The sequence below is a fragment of the Rhinolophus sinicus genome, chromosome 11 (assembly GCF_057876585.1).
Source record: "Rhinolophus sinicus isolate RSI-liver-muscle chromosome 11, RSI-T2T, whole genome shotgun sequence".
In the NCBI taxonomy this organism is placed as follows: domain Eukaryota; kingdom Metazoa; phylum Chordata; class Mammalia; order Chiroptera; family Rhinolophidae; genus Rhinolophus; species Rhinolophus sinicus.
The window spans coordinates 3,934,755-3,953,331 of NC_142511.1; the positions used below are offsets into that span (position 1 = coordinate 3,934,755).

Consider the following 18,577-nt stretch of genomic DNA (forward strand, 5'->3'; position numbering starts at 1 on the left):
AGAGCTAGGCTGGGCAATGGGGAGTTGCCACGGCAGCGACAGTGTTCCCCTCCAGTGTCTGAGGCTTCTTCTGTCCACCGGCCTGGCCACCTTGTCTCATCTGCTCTCCGGATACGAACAGGAGTAAGTTACCAGCCCTGCCCTTCAGGGGCGCCTCATTAAGCGCCTTTGGGAGTTTGGGAAGAAGCTGCATACAGACGGATGTAAAATGCTGCGGAGCTCGTATAAACCAAATCTGTTGACCTGCACAATCTCGTAATGTTTTAAGTGCACAGGGCTTAACCATAAATCAACTGTCAGGGTTTCCTTCTAATGACTGAGGCTGAATCAGAAAGGATTTGGATCCCAGCTCTCTCCTCCCCCAGGATAGCCATGCCTCCTTACTGCTTACCGAGAGGTCCTGGCGCTCCGGGCCGGTAACCTGCACAACGGCTTACACAGCACAGACATTCAAGTTCAGTGTACTTGGCAAAAGCCACACAGGCACGGCTCTAAATGTCTGCCCAGTTCTTTGCACAGGCCTAATGAATGTGCTTCCCGGCTCATTTTACCTTCACCCCCCTACAAATGCCTTTAATTTGATGGTGCTTAGGTATCTATTACACTCAACTTGGAGGTGGGGCTATGAAAATGAGGAGCCTGTGACAGAGGGCAGGAGATCCTTTAACTCCCTGCACACAACGACAAACTGAATTTTATTAGTGACCTTACTGCCTCATCCCTTTACCTGGTCCCCAGGGAAGGTCCTGTCTCTTCTTCCTCAGGCTGACCCAGCTCAAGCTTTGAATCCCATCACTTCCTGTTCCTCTGACTCTGGCTCTATCGATGATTCTCTCTCAAATGTCTTTACCTTCTCCTTTTCTATTACATTCTTCCTTGGGCACTTGGATATTTTAAGTCACTGTATTCTTTTTTCACAAAAATTCCAAAATATCCTTAAACCTCTGTTCCCTTCCAGAAGTACCCTGTCTCCTCCCGTGTGGAGCCAAGTTGCAGGAAGGAGTTATTTATCAGTTCGTCCTGCTTCCATTTACTTATCTCTGTTCACTTCCATTTACCAGGGGAAGTGACACTAGGGAAAGCAGGTTAAGAGAAAGTTTCACGAAGCGGGAGCATTAAATGTCCCAGTAATGTCAGGTCGGCAAAGACCTGGGAAGAAACCACTGGCTCTGGCATCTAGACAGTCATGGGTGCCCTCTTTTGGGGGTAATTTTAGGGGACTCATTAGAGCAGATTAGGGAGGGAAGTTAAGGAGAGGAAATGGTAAGACAGAGAATGAAATGGACCATTCACGTGGGAAATTGGTAGTGAAGGAAAGAGAAACAGGAAAGGCAGGCAGAGGCAAGGGGACATTTTTTCTAGATTGAGGTTAACCGAAACACAGTTGTTTGGTTTTATTGTTGATTTTTGACTGGAGGGAAGGCTTCAGTCGGGGTAAAACTGAAGACACAGGGAGATCAGAGGAAGCAGGAAAGAATAAGCAGCAAGGTGGAAGGATGAGTCCAGCACAAATGACTGGTCTTTACCTGGTTTGGGGGAGGGATGAGTGAATTATTGACTAGGGGACGCAACTGGAGGGACTTTTTTCTTAATGGCCTCTGTCATTCCCATGGAATATGGTACCGTGTTTAAGATCCCCAACCCCATTCAACCTACTTTCCTTGAATAAAGAAGAGATGAGAAAAAAAGAAGAGATTTTCTTTTACAAAAATGATAGCTATTGCGCACATCACACTGAATAAAACAGGAGAAGGGATGGGGAAAATACGAAAGAACCAGCCACATGCTGCTCCTTTGAATGAGTGTAGGAGGCCAGATGGAAGCAAAAGACCGTTTGTGGAGGCTCATTTGCACTCACCAAACTAGACCATAAGCTCCAATGAGGCGGGATCGGAGTCTGTTCTGTCTCTCATGGTGTCCACAGAACCTAGGTCAATGCCCAGCACATAGCACGCGCTTGACAGTAGACAGTAGCTTGTTAGATGAATGACTAAAAATGCAAACACTTAAAAGTGGTGGTTTTTTTTTTTTTTTTTTTTTTAGCTTTTTGATCCGGTTAAAAACAGCTGGCTTCTTGCGACCTGTGACCTGTGCAATTGCACTGGGCCCCCTGCTTGGCTTAATCTTTTGCTGTCATTGTTCTGAAATTCTCAATACTATGAATACGGGGCCCCCACATTTTCATTTCGCACAGGGCCCCACGAGTTATGTAGCTTGCATTGGTTAAAAACAACAGCAGCACACATTTCTATAAAATGTCACTAAATGGATATTTTAGATATAAATACCAAATTATCTGTAGAGATTTATCTTGAAATTAAAAGATATATTTCAGGCTTACCTGAATTTCTAGATCGTGGTTTTTCCTTCTTAAAATGTGGTTCATATTCTCTGTAGACAATTTTCTTAAAGGAAGTTGCAAAAGGATTCAGACTGGAAATAAAATGCAAAAATTAATTTTAAGGCGTATATGACATCTACTTCTCACATTACAAAAAAAAAAGAGCTGCATTAGCAGTAACAGTATTTTTCATTGTATTTCAGAAACCCATGGTTTTATGAATCTGAATGATAAATGAAGTTAATAAAATAATTGTTCTCTTGAAGAATATTCTGCTGTGATAATCATTCTATCACAGGTTAAGTCTTCCCAAACTAATCCTGTTGTTCAGAATCAATTTTCTAAAAAAAGAGCCCTAGATCATAAACTTTAGGTTTAGATTCTAACTGATTGAAAATATGACCAAGTCCTTTATGAATCAGTATGTGGGCTGTTTTTTAATGGATCCATCGAATACAGTGGTCACTGCTGGGGGCATTGTAAAGATCTGCTGCCTGGGGGACCCTGCTTCCGGTCGACAGGCTGGCGATGGCTAATGGAGGAAAAGCCCTGGTATTCTTATTGGGGACAAACAAACAAGGAAAACTAAGTCTCAGGAAGTTTAAGTAACTTGTCCAAGGAAACGGCAGATAGATGGCAGAGCCAAACTTCAAAAAGTTGAATCCATTGTATTCGAGGTGAAGAATTCAGAGAGGGAGAATGGGATAATTTCCGGTCTTGCTGCTTCTGTGTCTCCAAAGACAGGTACCTCACTCCTCTCCCTGTCTTCAACCCAAAGACGAAGGTAAAAGGGAAGAGAATTGGGGGGCATTTCTTACAAATGTCTGAACCAGTTGACCAGACTGACTGTTAAACTTCCTCAGCCAGAGAGCGGCCCAGCTGTGACCAGGGCATGACAGAGCAGGACGCCAGCCCCACTCGCCGGGACTTCTGTTTAGCACAGTGGCCAGGAGAACAGGGTGGGGATTCACCATCTGAATTTAAATCACGTATTAGTAACTGTATAACCTTGAGAGGTATACTAAATAAATCCATTTGTGCCTAAGGTGCTACAGCTGTGAGATGGGAATCATCGTAAAATCTCCCTGACGGAATCCTTACGAGTATTAACAAGTAATAAGAGTGTAATAAGAGTTGGTTTTTAGCCTTCAGGTTTTCCCAGAAAGCAGAAAAATCTGTAACGATGGTATTTGTCATAACGTTTTTAATGTGGGATTCGAGAGCTGTGTTGATAGTTGAGGGCAGAATGAAAGAAAGCATGAGTAAGTCTTTTTGGAATGGCTGGCTATTAGAAGTAGTGAGTTCTCAGTCATGAGAGGCATTCAAGGAGAAACTAGACAACCACTTGGTACCGTGTTTCCCCGAAAATAAGATCGGGTCTTATGTTAATTTTGGCTCAAAAAGACGAATTAGGGCTTATGTTCAGGGGATGTCCTCCTGAAAAATCATGCTAGGGCTTCTTTTCCGGTCAGGTCTTATTTTCGGGGCCCACGGTAGCCGTCTTGGTGCTTGGCTGTGGGGGAAAGTAGAAAGGGAAAACGCAGCATTTGAAAATGAATTAAAGGACCTCTTAGAGTTCTTAGAGCCCAAGCAACCTAGGATTCTAGGTGTTGATTTAGTCCCTAATGTGGGATTCCATTTTTATTTTATTTTATTTTTAGTAAAATTGAAAGTTACTCTTCTTCCCCCACTTCAGATCTTTAAATACAGCACTAGAGATGATGATGCAAAAGCTTTACTAAGGAAAATTAGTCTTTTGCGTGGAGTAATTTTAGCATATTTCACTGCATATATTGTGTGTACGTACTGAGGTGTATCTGTTTTGATTTTGAACAGTTGAATTGCTGTTGGAAAATAATCTGAACAGAAAGTTAAAAATGACATGAATTCAAATAATGTGCATGATGAATTTTCCATTTGTGAGGATTCCTTAAAGATGATTTATTTGTGGTAAAAGTCATATAATGCTAGAGCCCTAGATAGAAATTTTTTTTTTTTCAATTTCTGTTATTACATGCGTGTAAGTGATTTCCTTAGGGAAATTGTCAAAATCCTTACTTTAGACCTGGAGCAAGAATAATAGACACATTTCACCTCTAAAAGGCACTGTCTTGCTAATGTTAGATGAAATAAGATGAAAGACCTTCATGCTAAAAAACACACTTTGCCAAAGGGTGGCATCGTCTGTTGTTAGTTTCCTATAGTGAGTATCCTTCACCTCTGGGTGCCAGACAAGTTCTTCATTTAAGCAGGTTAGACTTTTCACATGAAAGTACTAGAGAGAAATGACATGATTTGAGGCTCAAAAATATTGCGAGTTGTCTGGGGTCTCATTCTGTGGTTTTGACTCAATAATTGACACCAAAAGGAATGGCTCTTCCCAGAATTCTGGAAACTTAGCCACAGAGTGAGAGGGTGGGATGACCCATCGTGGCTCCCAACAGACTCACCATTTGAATCAGGCTTTTGACCTGGGTGATTCTGCCTCCAGTTTCCTGCATGTTTTTTTCCGTGTTAACTATGGAAGACCAAATCAAACACAGCAGGCCACAGGAAAGCCAGCAACCAAATTAGTTCTACCCAGGAGCAGGAAAGATTAGTGTTGGAAGGACTGTTATTTTCCTTGGGGTTTTAGTTCATGGCAGTTCTCTAAGGGACCTAGATTATCACCTTGAAATGCAATATTTAAAATGATTTTTTAAAAAGAAGGACTTCTTATTATTACAATACCAAGAGAGTGCGCAAATGCCCTCCAAAATAACCCAGTTACAAAGAAAACTTTAAAAGGGTTAATGTTATATGCTAAAAGGCTCTTACAATATTTCTTGGTAAATCGGTTTGTAATTGTAAAAGAGGAACACATCTTTCACAATCCTTTAAAGTGTAATGCTAAGTTTTTAAAAATTGAGTCACACTAAGCGGCTTACTATTAAAACAAGTCAAAATATAACCAACTGGAAATATTGAGTAGATCCTATAATTTATCTCGTTTCTGGGAAGTTGTATTTTTAGCCTTTCAATTAGGAAAAATACTTTGCTACTCAAAGATAGAGTTTGTTATTTAAACCTCCTCTCATTTACAGATGCCTTTCAATAGCGACCCCACCAAAATAGCCAGGGTAGACCATATCCCAGGAAGCCATTACGTATGGGAGAAAAACGAAGAGTCACATGAAACAGGAAAAGATGAAAGAACAAAAATGTTGCATTTTTATAGACTGATGATGTTTTGAAAGTCATTTACATATAAGAAAACATCAAAATTATGGCAACTGTTATTGAATAACCTGCTTATAATAAAGTATGAGGTGTCCATCTTTAGTTTTAGAAGATGAAGCTATGTACAAAGTGGAATAAATGACATGTAACCAGAAGTTCCATAAAAATGCTAGACTACTGAAAATCTGGAACAGGAGTTTGCAGAAGGGCTAATGAGGGGGTGTGGGCGCCTGGTGCTGTTGAATCAATCGATACATTAAACCAACAATGAATCACGCTAACGAGACTGTGTTAACAACAAATTCTTGAAAGCAGCCTCCAGCCAGTGAAACTGAGTATTTTCTACATCCTCAGAATGATCAACTATTATTGGAGGCAACAGTAGCACCCACCAAGTTTATTTTACTCATTATCCCCTTCTGTTAATTCTGTTTACTTACCTGATGTTAAAAACAAACAAACACACAAAAATCATGGAATCGCAAAGGGCATGCTCTCTAAAGGGCATCGATTACGCTCCCCAGAGAAGCCCCCTGGACCCCTTACCTCTGGTTGGCGGGCTCAGGGCGGTAGTTCCAGAGGATTCCTTGAGCAACCACGTAGAACTGCCTCAGCGGCGCGGCTTGGGCCCCCAGGCTCCCCGCGCCTGCCCAGCAGCCGCCCAGGACCACCAGGACCCAGAGACGGGGGCAGCCCGCGAACATGGTTCCTTTCCAGCTCCTGCCCGCGACCACCACCCCAGGACCTGGGCGGGGCTCCCCGCAGCCGCGATTGCCCCCCGTGCCGCCGGGGGTCTGCTGTCCCAGCTGCAGTGAGCTCCAGGAGGCTGCGGGTGGCAGTGTCCTCCTTCCCTGTGGCTCCCCCACGGCCCTGCTGCAGCCTGGGGCTGTCCCCGCCTCCCAGGGCCTTTCCAGCCATTGGGTTGGCTACATCACTGCCCCGGTGACAAGAGGTATTGGGGAGAGGAAGCAGATTAGGGACTGTTTTACTACAGTTGAAGACAGGGCAGAGGTCAGAGGCTGTGCTCAGGAGGGCAGTGCCCAGGGATTCCCAAACCTCGGGCAAAACTGTGTTCCAGCCCTTCCACCCGCTAAGCCGCTGCCCCTGCAGCCCCTCACCACCCTCCGTGAGACCTGCGGGGCAGAGTTCACACTGCCACACCAGTGTCTCCATCTGAGGGAAAGGGCGTTATGGACTGTTACTGGCACAGAAACATGTGTACAGGTGGTGAGGCAGCCGGGCTGCGGACCTGCGCCACTTGACCGACTCCCAGCCAGCACAGTTCCCTCTGGATCAGGGCCTGCAGCCACTGAGGCTGAAGTGGGGGAGCAGAGGGCTTAGAGACAGGCTGGGAAAACCAGACCAGGTTCCCATCCCACTCACTAGCTGTGTGGTCCTGAGTAAGTTACTCAACCTCTCTGGAGCCCAGTTTTGACATCTGCACAATAAGGATGGTAATAATAGTTCTCTGTGATAGGGGTTTTGGGTGGATAAAATAGTACTGTAAAGTGTGTAACTCCTAGCAGCTGGAAAGCACTGAGCACGTCGTGTCCATTACTACGAGTGTGGTTTTCCTGCCTCCAGGGCCCCCTATGTCTCCCGTGGGGTCTGGCTGTCCCACACCGCCTTAAGATCTTGTTTTGCTTTTCCTAGAGAATCTGAAAAGGAAGGATATTGTCTGAAGCATCGTGGTGACGTGTCCCAGGGTTCTGGAACCTACACGCCTCCACGCTTCTGTCTTAGGATTTGTTCAGTAGATTCCGTAGTGGCCCCTGGCCCCTCCCAGGAGGTCACAGTGGTGTAAGGTCTCAGCAGCTTCCTCCCCTACACACAAGCTCCCGTCTTTGCTCTGCCGCTGGCATTATTCTGTCAAGTCCGCATTTTCTTCCTCGTTGCTGCCCACTCTTTCAAGTGCACTCAGAGTCCCACCTGCCTCCTTGGTCCTGGGCTCACGTGGGCTTTTCCAGCCTGTGAACTCCTACAACACTGTTCAAACAATACACTCGCGTTGATGACTGGCTGGGTGTCTGTTGTCTCCCCCCCTGGATTGTAAGCTATTCAGGAGAGGACAGTGCTTTACTCTCCTGGATCTCCAGTGTCTGTTAGTAAACCTTCCGAATTCCCTGGGAAGCTTTTACGAAATGTAGATTCTGTCTCAGGAGCCAGGGTGATAACCGTCGTCCTGTAATACCTCGTCCAGTGACGGGCAGTCAGAGGGGTCCTTGACAGTGTATCAGAGAAATCTTTTAAAAAGGATTGTGTCCCTAAATCCCAAGGCTACTACCAAAATTCTTGCAAAATTCTTGTGACCTTTAGTGAGACTGTTTCACCATGTTTATTTGCACATTTGCCTGTGTGTCATCCAGTCTGCGTGACATGTTCATTGCCTCACATTTCAGAGACAAGGTAGCCGTACTCTTTGGTTCTCGATTTTTGCATCAGCTCCAGGTAACTACTGTGTAACTTTCAACAACCTAGTTATGAAACATGTAAAAGACATCTGTTCTTCGATGCCGAATGGGTGGTGAAGACTCTTTCAGCTCCTCTGACTCTCTCCTTGTGGGAAGCTGGTACGACATGTATTTGCTGACTGATTAAAGGGTAGACCTGTGACTGGGGCAACAGTAAGTGTGTATCACGTGGACGTAAACAAAGTGACGCACGCAGACCTTAGTAAACAAAACATCAAATAATGGAATATGCCATTTGGAGGGAGTCCATTTAATTAATTACTCATTTGAATATTGATTTCGGGGGAGAGTGACCAGTAGAGGAACTGTCCACAATGATATCATGTGCCTTCCTGTCTTGATTCTCGGTCTTCTGCAGCCTCTGGTGCCATCCAGAGGCCTCTCCGGAAGCTTCCACAGCAGAGGGCTCACAGGCTTCATACACAGTAGCCCTGGAGACCCCGGAGATCTTACAGAAATTCCGTCACGTCAGAGACACCGCGTGCCTTTCTACAAAGGAGAGGATGCCATCCCCCAGTTCAAAACGAGAGGCATTTTTATTCCTCCGCAGTCTGGGCTCCTGGTGAGTCAGATATTCCAGTCTCTGGCTAATTAGGATTTCAAGTGACAGCCGGGCCAGAGCCCACAGACCACCGCAGAGACATTTAGTGCTGAGGTGGTGTTGGGGGAAGAGGAGCGGGGGAGCAGGAAGGGGTGGTGGGTGGGGCGTCTGCGCTCAGACTGCGGTATAATCCTTCTGCTCTGCTCCAGAGCTAATCTAAAGGAAATTCCAGGTCTTTTATTCACAAGTATTTACAGAAAACTGCAGTGGATACACTCCAGTTAATGTCAAGTCTAACAGGAAGCCTGATGTCCAACAATAGAATCTTGAGGTTGAGTGCGGTGACCAGGAGGACAACTCTCTGAAAATGGGCCAAAAGAAATTAAAATGATTGTATTCCCTTAAAAAGTAAAGGAGAAAAAGAAAGCTTGCATCAGACCCATCCCCTCCTCAGCATAATCTCTCTAGATTCCAGATATTCCTCCATCTACGCGACCTTTCTTAGGAAGCTCAGCTACTCACTGAGCTTTGTGGGAGAGAGAAGGTGTCAGGAATATTTTTATTTTCCCAGCAGGCCATGCAGGGAATCGGCTCCATAAAGTTTGTAAAACTTTTCCAGCAGTCGTGACTTCTGGTTATCAAGCCAGTGTCACTACCACCCAGCAGCCATTAGTGGGGATGTCAAACATCCTGCAATAAGTTAGGTCCCATTAGAACCTTTCTACTCTGGAGGAAAAGGCGAGCCTCACATGAACTCACTTTCTATTGTTACTCTGCCGCCATAGCTACGTCCTACGCCAACAGTTCCCTTCACGGCTTTAAAATTTCATACATGCTCAAAATTTAACTCATGATCATATAGAGAACAGTCAAGTTTTACATCTTGCCCCTTTCCCCTTCTGTCCTACTTCCTTTAAAAATACCTTCATAGGCAACTTACCTTAAGGGTTTGGTTCAAACGCAGCGTTTGTAAAAACTCCGTAAGTTCCCAGGTGGCTAAAGAACAGAAACACAAAAATGACCCGCTTAGTCCTTAAAGCACTTAGTTCTTGGCCCCAGTCCAGCTCTTAGTTCCTCCAGGACCACGGGTTACCACCCACCCCCAGAATTCTGCTCTAAAAGGGAAAGGAGAATTGCCAAGGAGAGTTTTTTAGATCCCACGTACCAGTTCTGGGAAATTTGCATTGCACTTTACGCCCAGCTTAGGTTATTGATGATACTCTAGGTACTGGATACCTGCCATGCCCTTATGGGGCTGCAGCCTGTTCTTGGTGAGAGGAAGTCCTTACAGAATGCCCAGCCTCCATACTTGAGTAGCTGGCAGTGGTTTTCACAGAGTGGCTGTACTGCCCCCTACAGGCAGTGTGTGATTTTTCATAATGATCAGGAGTTGGGTGAGCATTTATGGGCAGGGACCATGGGTGCTCATGTCCTAACAGGCATGGACGCAAAAGAATTGTCCTACGCGCCATACAACTTAGAATATCTAGCTACTCAGTATTTACATAGGCAACAAATCTCTGAGCCTGGAACTTCACCGTTAAGTATTTTGTTTTTGCATCTTTTAAAATGCAATTGTCATGTGAACTGAGGGACGATTATAACAGGATTTCCAACTCTTGATCGGAGTTGTTAATGATTTTAGAAAATCAGATTGGCAGTGCCTCCGATGCTGTTGGCGTCACTGATACGATATTCCTGTCAATTGGCCTCGGTGGCTGTTGGCTTCGTAGAGATTCTACCAAAGGTGCAATCTGGGATGACCTCGTAGCATCTTCTAGTGCAGTGCACCAGCTTTAGGATTTTGTTTCTATTATAAACCACTGTCCCTTTTGTTTCTCCTTTGTGTATCATTAGGGCACACTGATTTTTAAAAAACATGTAGAGAGGAGATATTATCTGTGTGTTTTACTTCAGAATTTGTAAAGGGGACATTGCAAAAGATTTGTTGCGAAAAAAAGGGGCGTTCTGTATAATCATCCTGACACGTTACAGTAAAAAGTCAAACTAGAAAAATGTGCTCAATCATAAAACATCTTCCTCTTACCTGTGAGGGTTCAAGGGGTTTTTCCCATCATCTGAAATAAGCAAGAAGACACAAATGATTGGTTTAAAAGAAAAAAACAAGATAAAAGAGAAAGGTCATCCATGATGGGAATTATTGGGGAAAGCCAGTAGGTAAACTTGTTTTTCAGATGGGCTCGTTAGAAGGGGTGTGTTGGGAACCCTCTCTCCCTGAGAGGTACTTCCTGCGTTGGGCTAAACTAAGCATCTGACAATGTGTAACCCAGAGTCCTCTCAGCTGTCTCCTCTTCCCGTTCAATAAGAGCATCTCCTCCTCTGTCGGGTCCCTGCCTTCAGCCCCTTGGCTATGTTTGGCTGTTGTTGAGATCGTTGGTTCTCACAACCCATTTCTTTCGCGCTTGAGGTCCCCTCAGGTGCATCCTGTGTCACACTCCCTCAGCCATCAGTTAGGCACGTTTACCCTCATGAACAAGTCCATACCAACATGACATTGGACTTTTCGTTCCCTGGTGACATACGTGATCAGGGGCGTCCTGTCTTAATCCAAACCATGAACTCCGAGAGTGGACACTTAAACTATGGCAGCAGGCCTGTCGGTCAAAGTGTCTCATGGGTAAAAGTGTTTTAAAATATTAGGTCAAATGAATGTGAACAAGTATATTTATTACAGGGCATTATTGAGCCTTGAAGGTGATCATGAATGTGCAGTTTGGATTTTCAGCAGAAGGACATTGTAGGCAGTTTTTTTTCCTTATTATTTGACCACAGAATCCCAGAAACATTAAAATCAAATTGGGACAGGACAAGGGAAAAATCACCCATCCTCACAAATGAATGTATTCATTAGTAAAGATAGTGGCTGCTGGTCCCTCTTCATGGTTCAGAGGGTTCCCTAGAAATGTCTTAAGATGAAAGGAAGAGCTGGGGGGAAATGCAGGGACAGTGGAATTCATGCTTATGGAGACTGGGATCGCGGTCTTTGGAGCTGCTGCCTCTGCCTTTGGGGTTGGGGGAAGCAACCGCAAATGCTACATGGAAGGGCTGCTTGTGGCTCCCTGGTGTTTAAACAGTGTCACTCTTTGTTGATTGTGCTACTCACCCACTTCCGGGAGAGTCTATGAAGGCATTTTAGAAAACCAGCCTCCGTGCAATGGTGGTCGTAAGTGGTCAGAGTGCAAGGGAAGGGAGCAAGTGGCTCCGCCCTGAGCAGTTAAGAGTAGGTGTTGAAACTCCTCAACTCCATGGCAACTGTGTCACCGACTTCTGACAGAGCCACTGGATTTGCGCATCCCCCACCCCGCTGAGGCCCCTGGTTACTTTCCATGAGGAATGACGAGGAACAGCCCCGTTTGCTTATGAGAAGTTTCTAAACTATGGACAGGCTAAGCATGTGAGGCAGACAGGCCAAGGATGTTTTAACCCCAAAGACATGGTTCCCCTCTTTCGTTGGCTTGCGTTCTTTATGATGAACAGTCTGATAAGCACAGTTTCCCTTACAGGGTCTTCGTCCACTTTGGTCCCTTCCCTGCTTTCATCCTACACTTGACGCACACGTTTGCATGAGCACATGTGTGTCTCAGCGTTTCACACCAAGTTATTAGTAAAGCAGCAGCTCTTCACACCTCTCGCTGCTTTTCTCGGTTCCTCCACAAGCCTTTTCTGATTCAGATGCAGTAGACTGCTGCACACAGCACTTTCCCAGCTCTCGCACCCTCTTAGGCCTTTTTGCACACCGTTCTCTCTGCTGGAGCTCTGTTTCCACTCCTTTTCTCTCCCTTCGCAACATCTCTCTTAGTCTTCAAAGTTAAGCTTAGAAGACCCTTTCTGACCTAGCAGTCTGGTTGGGACACCTCTAGTCTGTGTTCCAGTGACAGTCAGGTTGTATTTGTGTCCTAACGCAGTCTTACTTTTCAATATTAGCATTGATTTCACGTGTGTATCGCCCCTCCTGGGTTATCCGTTCCTTCATTTCAGGTACCATCATTCACGGTCCCACTACCTGGTCAATAAGTGACTGATCCATGAAAGAATGGTGGAGAGAATGCACGAAGGCGAGAAGCGTGACACCATTTTAATTAGTTTGGGTGACAACTAAGGGTACCCACACCAGAGGCCCCCAAATGCCGAGGTGCATATGAATGGGAGGGTTTTGACAAGTTCAGACTTCCAGGCCCATCTCCAGATCTCCCTGTATTTTAATAAAGGTGATTCTGATGGGCAGTCAGTTCTCAAGATCACTTCTCATGGCCTTGTTTTCTTCTAATGCAAATGTTTTCAAACACGAACAACTGAAGTTGGGCTTCCACCACCCCATCCCAAATCACATGAAAGAAGAAAATAAGGAGAAGATGCCCTTCTATTTACCTTTTTGTCTGCAACGCTTTCTCAGCAGAGCCAGGAGGGTACCACCCATCACCAAACCTGTTGTAGAGGCCACTGCTCCCCCAAAGTAAGTCAGGGCTTCCTGGATGGTCAGTGGCCCTGCTGCAAAGCAAACACACACACACATGCAAGACTTAGGCGTGTATTGTGGACAAAGCCATCCTTCTCCCAGAAAGGTGCTAAGAATTCTAAGCGGTGAGATAGGTAGGATCGCCTGAGGTCCTGGCGCTGCCGATAGCCTGGCATGAGAGAAGGTCATAAAGACCATATTTCATCCCTAACATGTAAATAGTAACCACAATTTCCGGAGGAGTTATGCTAAGGATATAATAAAAGGAGTTAACTCATGAAATGGTAGACACAAAAATGGAAGTTTGGGCAAATAAAATAAACCATGGGTAATTTTTTTTTTTTTGCAATCAAAGATATAGTTATAAAACAAAAAGTAGTCATGACAAGCTATAGAGGGGGGAAAATGAGAAAAAAAATAAGAAAGATGGAGGATAAAAGAAACCTTACAAACAGAGGGAACTTCATTAAGGAAGAGCTCTGTTTTTAGAGGTGCGTTAAAGTTCTGAGATAAATTAGGGATCTGCAGGAAATAACCTCCAGTTGAAAGCGTTTTGGAACTTCAAGATGTATCACCTACAGACTTTAAAGATATGAGAGGGTTTTTGTCACAAATCTGAGCTCTGAAACAGGAATGGTGACTGTCTGCATAGAGTCACTGATTTTCATTCCCTCTGCTGTGATAAGGCAAGATTCTGCTCGATTCATGTGAAACGTGTAAAGGCAGGGAAAACCCAGTGATGGAAAGTGAGATCACTGTCAGGAACACACAGAGAAAAAACACTGCTTTTGTTATTTTCCACACGTGACTTCCTGAACTATGTGAAAACTATACCTTGGCAGGTTGGCATGGTAGTTGACCACTGGCCATTCTCTTGGCATGCTGTTCTCACTGAGCCATTCAGCAGTTGACCCTCTGGACAATGGAAGGTGCAGGTTGATCCATAGCTGAAATTTCCCCAAGGGTTGGAGCAGTTCATGCCCATTGGCTCAGTGATGTGTAGCTCGGAGCATTTGACAGCTGCAGGAAAAAAGAACGCAGGAAAAACAAACATGTAGAGTGATGGTAAAAGAGATTGTGGTTTTGTTTGTAACCTGGCTAGCCTTGCCGGCAGGTGACGTGGAATAGAAAAGGTCAGAAAGATGAGGCACTTCCAATGCTCACTCAAGCTCAGCCAACATCACGCAGACTAAGACATCCACTCCGAGCCTGGCGGCCAAAGACCTAGGGTGAACGCATAGCAGCATCCAACAAATACCTGCTAAGGGATCGATCGATCTTGTCTAGAAAAACACTATTGATAAAAGCTTCCTTCTCGAAAATACTCTTCTGAAGGTTATTCTGACTACAGTTGGCAATTCACTGGCGTGTCAGCACGTGTTTATTAAGATATTTTAGTAAGTGTTCAGCATAGCTGGACTCTGGAAGCTTGAAAGAAGTAGAGACCACCACCCTCTTTAAACTGTTTTTCAGGGAACTTCAGGCTACTCTCCCTAATTTGTGGACAGGAAACCACAGCGCAGGATATTAAACTTAATTCAAATAAACTTTGTTGGGCAACAGTGACATTTGCAAAGCACTGTGCGTTGCTTTGCGGGGACTGCACAGGTGAGAGAGACGCGGTACTGCACGTGCAGGCTCAGAGCTCTTCAGAGCATCACACGTGCTGGGTCTTTTCATTGAGCTTCCTGTTATTAAAATATGGATGCTTACACGGTCACATGATTAATAGAATTGCACCTTGGTAAAATCTCTTCATGTTTAGCGTGCTTATTGCTCCGACACATTGTCAGGCATTCACAAACATTTTCTCCTTTAGGTCTTTGAGTACCAGGGTATTCGTTTGTGATACAAGAAAGGAGAGAAGCGAGGTGCTAGCCATATATTATTTCTAATTGGGATTCGTGTGGATTTCATGGAGGAGCGGACACTTGAGGTGGTCCCTGCGGTTGGGAGGAATTTCAGCAGGCAGGTACAATGCCAGTATGCTCCGCCTGCGCAGTTAGCATAGGACCCGTCCCCTCCTTTCACCTCACCTCTGCAGGCCGGTGTGAATGCTGTCCATTGTCCTGACGGCCTGCAGCTGAGAGCACTGTCTCCCAGGAGCTTGAATCCGGCTTTGCATCCAAAGTAACACGTGGTATTCAAACCAAAGATCCCCAGGCGATGCCTACAGGACATTGTTCCCTGGCCCGGAGTGATAAGAGCTGGGCATCGCACCTCTGCCGAAGGAGCTGGTGCTGCACCTGTTGGGAGAAAATGTTTCAATTTAGGGAGCTTCCAATTCAAAGGAGCATAACAGAGTGAGGGCTGTCGTGGAATAACTGCCGTCCACTCCTTTCATACAGAGAGAGAACTTCTCTGTACTTCAGCTCTTTGAAAAGTTGGGCCAGTGACTCCACCCCTGTACTCTCTCCTCGCAATGAAGCAATGGAGACCAATCCATCTACCCAATGCAACTCTGAGAAAAAGAGGCCAAAGTCATGAAAGAAAATTTCTGCGCAAGAATCAATGTATCTTTTATCACAAATGTAAAAAGTCCTGTCGCTCCCTATCCATTTTTAAAATACATACTCTATGTCGCCTGGACCCTGTTTCATACCAAGAATTAGTGCTATCATAATAATAATAACAACAATAATGTAATGTAATATAAACCTGTCACACAGTAAGAACTATTTGTTACTATTGTGGAAGAAATTTCCAGAAGAGCTGTCCTAGCGGATGTATATTACATACCCTCACAGGTTGGTGGAGGTGCTGTCCATCTTCCAGAAGCTGTGCATTTGACATTGTTGGACCCCTCCAGCTTAAAGCCCTTGTGACACGAGAAATGGCAGGTGGAGCCCACGTTGAATTCTCCATGAACGTCAGAACAATCCAGGGTGCCCCGCTCTGGGGCAAATAATTCTGGGCACCTGATGGCTGCAGAATCAAATGAAGAATGTCAGAGTCTTCCAGTTTCTCCAGAAACTTTGTTTCACACCAAATTCATTCCTGCATATATTCAATATTTATTGAGTACCTGCTGTCAGGTGTCTCGCTAGGCAGCAGGCATCCCACAATCAATGCGACAGATCATTTACTCCAGGGGACGGGAGGAGGGATGGCGGGCTTGGCAATGGGAGTACAGGTAGGAGACGCAACAGTGAACAGGTCTAGGGCTGGAGCAGTCAGGGGCTCACAGTTTCCTCCTCTCCCCGTACACCTTGTGCCCAGGGACCTCGGCGCTCCCTCGGCTCTCACTGTCCTATCTGTGTGAGTGCAGCCCAGGATTTCACTTCTGCGGACACTACTTCCTCTTAGGTATCCTGCTGTCTCCTCAAATCCAACCCATCTAAATGCACAGCAGTCGTCTTCTGTCCTGCACTGCTTCCTCCACTTCGATCCCCAGGCTGTTTCTTTCCAGCACAACTCTGAGGCGCAGGAAAGCTCAGAACCTCCCGGCCAAGCTACATCAGTGTAGGGAATTTCCTGAACTGACCTGGGTTCTTGCCTCTGGTTCTTGGCTCACACTGCCCTGAATTCCTTTCTATTTCCCCTGAATAAAATCACACCCATCCGCTAGGATCCAACTGAACACAGCCTCGCCAAAGCCTCTGCTGACCACTGCAGCCTGAGGTCTTCTCCTCTGAGCACATCAGCTTTTTGTTTGGACACATATGCTATCATATCACATGTCCTTTCTTCCCTCTGCTACTAGTTGGAAAGCTCCTAAAACCCAAGAACCATAAATCTTTGTGTATCCTTGCAGCTCACACGGCAAGATCTCAAGTGGTGCTTCCCAACCATTTGCCAAAGTGGATGAATAAATAAAATCTTAATTTACTTACCATTTCCGCAACAAATTTCTTTTACAAATTATTGCAGTTACATATTTCTCTTAGCATCATGTCTATATCCCCATTAAATTCTCTGACATAAGGTTATTATTTAGCAACAAATATAGGGTTATTGATAAACGGAGTGACTATTCTTTCTTTATATCCAAGGCTGTTCTGAAAGCAATGCTTTCATCAGATAAGGCTCATTTTGCCTAGCTATTTTGCTTTGAAAACAAAACAAACTTCTTGAAGTCCTCTGCGTGGCCTCATGGAAAAGTGAAACTCATAGACACAGAAAACAGTTTAGTGGTTACCAGAGGGTAAGGGGGGAGAGGGGAACATAGAAGAGGGTAAAGGGGGTAAATTTATGATGATGGAAGGAGAACTGACTCTGGGTGGTGAGCACACAATGCAATACATCGGTGATATATTACAGAAGTGTACACTTGAAACCTGTGTAGTTTTGCTGACCATTGTCACCCCAGTAAATTTTAATAGAAAAAAGAAAAGTGATATATTTGGCTTTTATATACTGGCTCATGGGCTTTTCAGTGACAGGCTCTTCACTGAAGGATTGTGGATGCATATGGTGTGAATGCATTCCAAAAGCCAAAGTAACATCCTGAATTTCAGTTTAGTAGTCTCAGATTTTTGAGTCATTGATAAATCCTTATCTGGCAGATCAGCTCCATTTATTAAACATTTATTAAGTATATCTGTCGGTGTAAGTCACAGACATTAAATCATCTATGAATATTGTCACTAAAATAACTTTTTAAGAATCTCCCAGGATTTCATGTTTAAACCCAAGAAAATGTGTAACGTTAGCTGCCTGAGAGCGGGGACCCTGTCAGCTCTTTCCAACACTGTTTTCCAGGGAACAGGGCCTGGCCCATAGTAGGACTTCTAACAATATTTGTCAAGTGAACGAATAAGTTAGTGGGCACAACTTAATTTGGATGCCTTCTGACAAATTTTTTTACCTGGTGAGAAAAGAACCAAGTTACTGTTTTAAAAAATCGATTCAAGCCACCCCAGGTACACAGAGAGAATGATGACAGCATTCAGTCACCTGGGAGATCCTTCTCTGGTCTCAGTCTTGTCGGTCTCGCTCTGCCAAGATTATAGACGCTGCCCTTTGTATCTGTGAAAGTCTCTGGACCCTCTTATGTAAAAACCAACTTTGTGCAACCAAAGGCCTCTAAATAACCTTAAGGGTTTGACGTTGAGTCATGTAAGGAAGCAGATTTTCCCGTCCAGGAGGCAGCCTTGCTGAGTGAGGTATATGGACGCCTCACTCAGATGTGGTGTCTGGTGGGCACCCAGCAAACACGGGCTGAATTCAATTTGTGGATTTACCAAGGAAGTTGTTGGGGTGGAGGGGCCTGCTGCAGACATAGAGGAAGAGATGTTTGTTTGACGAGGGCATGAGCTCTGTGAGTAACTTTTAAAAGTGGTCCTATCCATGAGCCTCTTGTAAAACTTTACCAAAAACTGAGTAACTGTAAGAGGAATAGCAGACAGACGAGGGTTGCTCTTATCACATGCCTAGCGCTCTGTTGTCATGGATTTTCTAGGCAGTGCTGTCTACCTTCAGCGTCAGTACTAGTGTTTTCTGTAATCCTTGAAGTAGGTATGAATTCTTGGCTTCCCTGGCACTCCACCATCAACTCACAACGTACTGGTTCCTATTATTTTAAATAG

General features: G+C 44.9%; 3 protein-coding genes across 8 annotated transcripts in view; 1 reads left to right on the top strand and 2 right to left on the bottom strand.

Annotated features, from left to right (window-relative positions):
* The window catches only part of F5 (coagulation factor V), a 56,281-nt gene extending 49,602 nt beyond the window's left edge, over positions 1 to 6,679 (bottom strand). For 2 of the 3 annotated variants that reach the window (XM_074322452.2, XM_074322451.2), the window contains exons 1-2: positions 6,107 to 6,412; positions 2,342 to 2,433 (exon numbers count right to left, since the gene is read on the bottom strand). In XM_074322452.2, coding sequence (XP_074178553.2) covers positions 2,342 to 2,433; positions 6,107 to 6,264 — 250 coding nt within the window. In that variant the 5' untranslated portion in view covers positions 6,265 to 6,412. Of the gene's footprint in view, positions 1 to 2,341; positions 2,434 to 6,106 lie in introns of all 3 variants that reach the window. The other variant, XM_074322450.2, reaches the window with a different exon arrangement.
* Positions 1 to 18,577, top strand: part of FIRRM (FIGNL1 interacting regulator of recombination and mitosis) — a 236,730-nt gene that overhangs the window by 70,520 nt on the left and 147,633 nt on the right. The window lies entirely within an intron of this gene.
* The window catches only part of SELP (selectin P), a 32,961-nt gene continuing 22,639 nt past the window's right edge, over positions 8,256 to 18,577 (bottom strand). The window contains exons 10-16 of the mRNA XM_019747378.3: positions 15,789 to 15,974; positions 15,086 to 15,295; positions 13,884 to 14,069; positions 12,962 to 13,081; positions 10,620 to 10,650; positions 9,513 to 9,568; positions 8,256 to 8,933 (exon numbers count right to left, since the gene is read on the bottom strand). Coding sequence (XP_019602937.3) covers positions 9,514 to 9,568; positions 10,620 to 10,650; positions 12,962 to 13,081; positions 13,884 to 14,069; positions 15,086 to 15,295; positions 15,789 to 15,974 — 788 coding nt within the window. The 3' untranslated portion in view covers positions 8,256 to 8,933; position 9,513. The remainder of the gene's footprint in view (positions 8,934 to 9,512; positions 9,569 to 10,619; positions 10,651 to 12,961; positions 13,082 to 13,883; positions 14,070 to 15,085; positions 15,296 to 15,788; positions 15,975 to 18,577) is intronic.